This window comes from Papilio polytes, unplaced genomic scaffold (genome assembly GCF_000836215.1).
Source record: "Papilio polytes unplaced genomic scaffold, Ppol_1.0 DF824047.1, whole genome shotgun sequence".
NCBI classification, from domain to species: Eukaryota; Metazoa; Arthropoda; class Insecta; order Lepidoptera; family Papilionidae; genus Papilio; species Papilio polytes.
The window spans coordinates 6,359,705-6,361,795 of NW_013525157.1; the positions used below are offsets into that span (position 1 = coordinate 6,359,705).

The following is a 2,091-nucleotide window of genomic DNA, read 5'->3' on the forward strand; positions in this document are numbered from 1 at the left end:
TATTATTATCCAAAACAGTAATAAAATTAATATTACACGTCTTTCTCATTATTGTTATTCTTTTTTCAGATCGCGATGTGTTCGGAGAAAGCAATGGATCAAGACTTATGCAAGAACGTCGTACAAAAGAACCGAGAAGATTCATATCATCAATACTCGGCGGCGATATTCCTTACGGAAGTCACAGGGGACATGTCCTTACACAAGCTGAAAGAAAGCAGTATTTGCCAGTTGAAGAAAAGAAGGGAGATGATAAACCTCTCATTAAAGAAGAGAAAGATCCTTTGGAAAGTGAACCTGTAGTCCTACCATCCAGAAACTCTCCATCACCAGAGTCCGTACCATCTCCTAGTATCGATCATAACGTAACATGCCAAAAAGTATCAGTTATTCAAAGAACACCTTCACAGTCTCAGTTTCGCGATGGCAAAAAAGATTTGTCGGATGTTACTATCCCACCAACACTGCCTACACCGGAACCAGAACAGGACCAGCCAATAGATTACGCCATAGCGAAAAAACGAGGAGAATCTGAAGATGAAGAGACAGAAAAAAAGATAAGAGAACAAAGAAGAACAAGTAGTTCAAAAATTGCTAACGGCATCCTGGCTAGGCCAGTTTTGGTTTTGCGCAATTGTCCAGGAAATAAAATTCCAGGAATTATTAATGCCGCTGCAGGACATGGTCGATCTACTGGTGGCAATGGAAACAATTCTAGTTCACAGAGCAGTGGAGGTTCAGCAAACTTTAGTTCTGGTGGTGGAAGCACTGCCCCGACTTCTGGAGGAGGAGGTGCCCTCGGAGGTGGCTCTGGAAGTGGTGGAAACGGTCGAGATGGACGATCAAATTATGGACCCAACAGTCCACCGACAGGCAGTCTGCCACCTTTTTATGAAACTCTAGGTCCTTCAACTAAAAGTGGCCAAAACTCATTCAATGCCAACAGTAACTTCTCCAATGACTTTAATATGATGAATGGATTTAACATGGAATGTGAAAATAATGAGAACACAACTAATTTCCCTGAACAGGGTAAACAATATTCCTTGATGCAGAATGCACATTACGGATTAGCTTTAAAAGACGAGGAAATAGACTATGAGAATAAGTTAGAAAATTTAGGTGCAATTGGTAACTACGGTAGTAATTTCGATGTTTCTATGGTTGTCGATATGGGAGAAGACGTAATAGATAATATACAATTTTCGACCACCTTATCCTTTACCGGATCAAACGAAGGAATATTAGGAAATTTGTCTGATTCTGCGGAAGACTTTGCCAATTTATTAAATAACCATGTTGAATCTATAACTGATTCTGAAATAAGAGAATCTTCATCGATAACGCCAGACTCAGTTCACAATCCATCGGACATCCCATCTCTGGCAGAGCAAATAAATCTAAGCAGACAGTATTACGAGAAAGCAAACTACTTAGCATTCGCGAGTCAAGAGCAAAGCCCATCGTACAATTTTCCTAAAGAACGACCAGATCTGTTAATGCATTTGAATCCGGCGCTCCTTCAACACAATGAAGGGCAGATGCAGCAACTTCAAATCCACGTGCAACTGCAGCAGAGACAACAAATACTATCTCCCGGTTTCCCCTTCCCTAGTCACTCACTGGAGCTGGATTCGCCGACTGGCGTGTCGCTGCCTTCGCCCGGCGGGAACAACTCCTTGGACGGCAACAGCCACATCGAGAGTTCATCGCTCAGTCCTGCCGCCGCTGTAAGTCTGAAGAAAGGCTCTGTCGCCGATAGCAAAATTCAAATCTTGCAGCAAAGGGTAAGCATTCATTGATTTTAAGGCGAAGCTTATACTTTCTTTTTTCAATGTCATTCTAAAACCGATTTACATTTACAAAGATGACATTGAATATTTAAATTAGAAAGAAATCGTTATTACGTAACGCTGAGCCTTAATCAACTTATGCTTCAACCTACTGCGATTGATTAAAAATTACAGTGTTATTCATATCATATATCATATATAATCATTATTTTATAATATACATTTTATTCATTTATTTGATACATTGATTAAGCTCAGCTTTATCGAGTTTTCTCTTTTTGTATCCATACATCTTACA

The 2,091-nt window shown here is 40.0% G+C and overlaps 1 protein-coding gene across 1 annotated transcript in view; it reads left to right on the plus strand.

Annotated features, from left to right (window-relative positions):
- The window catches only part of LOC106100378 (protein ovo), a 13,410-nt gene that overhangs the window by 9,875 nt on the left and 1,444 nt on the right, over positions 1–2,091 (plus strand). The window contains exons 2-3 of the mRNA XM_013279206.1: positions 70–1,791; positions 2,052–2,073. Of these exons, the coding sequence (XP_013134660.1) occupies positions 70–1,791; positions 2,052–2,073 (1,744 nt within the window). The remainder of the gene's footprint in view (positions 1–69; positions 1,792–2,051; positions 2,074–2,091) is intronic.